This window comes from Lipotes vexillifer, unplaced genomic scaffold (genome assembly GCF_000442215.2).
Source record: "Lipotes vexillifer unplaced genomic scaffold, Lipotes_vexillifer_v1.1 scaffold1217, whole genome shotgun sequence".
NCBI classification, from domain to species: Eukaryota; Metazoa; Chordata; class Mammalia; order Artiodactyla; family Lipotidae; genus Lipotes; species Lipotes vexillifer.
Window position 1 is genome coordinate 13678 of NW_006778491.1, and position 1603 is coordinate 15280.

A 1603-nucleotide genomic window follows, 5' to 3' on the forward strand; every position below is an offset into this window, starting at 1 on the left:
AGTCGGCCAGGTCAGCCCTCCCCCAGGGCCCGAGCCTCCCCCTCGGGCCGAGTCCTGGCCCCCGCCCCTGCCCGGGGGCTCCTCCGGCGGCCCCGCTGACTCAGCGCAAACCAAGCCGCGGCGGGCGGGCGGGAGCGGCCCGGCCCGGCCCGGCCCCAGCAGCCGCCCGGGGGCAGCAGTTCCGCCCGCCCCTCCCTCCGGCCCGCCCCGCCCCCGGGAAGAGGTCCGGAGTCGGGAGCCGCGGCCCCGGCAGAGCGGCGCTCGGGAGCCCCGAGAGAACCAGGCGGGAGCGCGCGGCCGAGCCCCGGCGCGGGATGACGGCCCTCGGCGTGCAGGTGGGCGAGAGCCCGGTGCGGGGGGTGTGGAGGGGCCCGGCCGGGGTCCGAGGGGGGAAGCCGCCCAGGGCGCGGTCTCCTCGAGGTCCCGCGGGCACCGAGGCTCCCAAACGGCTGGGGTGGAGTGTTGTGCTTCTCTTTGGGGTGCGCAGTGTCCATCCGTTAGGTGCACCAGAGGGGTCCCTCCTGTTAAAAGGGGGCGCGTCTGGAGCGGAGGATGGACGGAATCCACTCGTAAATGAGCCTCGCCTTGTCACACGAGGGAGAATCTCTGGAGAAGTCAGAACTTTCCTGGGCGGGGGCAGCAAGACCAACTCCCCTCCCAAAACTGATTTTGGGGGGCGGGCAGAGGGGTGGACTCGCTGGGGCACGCGGAAACCTCAGGACAGGCTGTAGAGAGGGGAGGGGCCCGCCTCGCAGAGATGGGGTTTCTCCTTAGAATGATGCGAGGGGTCCATCCGCACCCCCATCCCCCGGGCGTACGGCTCTCCGCTGCCCTGCACCGAGCTTCCCTAGCGGACGCGTCCCGCCTCCTTACCTCCCGACTGGACGGTCGGGACGGTGAGAGCAGCCCGCAGCCTCTGCCTGCAAGTGCTCGGCGCCCCGCAGCGCAGACTCCGGGGCTGATCCCGCTGTGCCCACTTTGTAGATGCGGTGACCGAGGCTCAGGTGCAGTAAGCCGCCCGTGGCGGCCGGTTCAGCGACAGAATGGCGTCGAACCAGACTTCTGGGCCCGAACAGAAGAAACTCCACCCACAGGCCGCGCCCCGAGCCCCTTGTGGCCGGGACACCGCAACCCTAGAGCCGGATGCAGGGAGTTCCTCTCGTTCTGGGCATAATCTGGGGTCCCGGCCGAGCCGCCTCCGGGACCGGCAGTGAGGACGGTGGGAGCGGGTGCGGTCCCGCGTTCGGGAGCCGACGGCCCTGCGGGGGAGAGACGGGCACACCGGGATTTAGGAGCGGTCTGGGGAAGCGAGTGCTAGATTAAGAGGTGAAGAAACGGCGGCAGGATTAACGGGGGTGGGGAGGGCAGGAGAGCAGCCAGGTAAACAGACTTGATCTTTTAGTGAAAGAAGGGGGGCGGGGCTGATGCTTAGGAGCACTTAATCGCCTGCCTGGGACTGTTCTAAGCGGTTGGGGTGCTTAGGTCTCATTTCAGCTCCCCCCGGGGGGCCAGGTGGCAGGTACTGTTATCTTCAGGGGGTAAATAGCTCGCCCGAGGCCAAAGAGCTAAAAGGCAAGCGGGCCGGCTCCCGGGGCCCTGGGGC

At 69.3% G+C, this 1603-nt stretch overlaps 1 protein-coding gene across 1 annotated transcript in view; it reads left to right on the forward strand.

The window, feature by feature from the left end:
• Positions 1-314: 314 nt before the first annotated feature.
• LOC103085401 (voltage-dependent calcium channel gamma-like subunit) overlaps positions 315-1603 on the forward strand; it is a 5532-nt gene continuing 4243 nt past the window's right edge. The window contains exon 1 of the mRNA XM_007451626.1: positions 315-335. Within this exon, the coding sequence (XP_007451688.1) occupies positions 315-335 (21 nt within the window). The remainder of the gene's footprint in view (positions 336-1603) is intronic.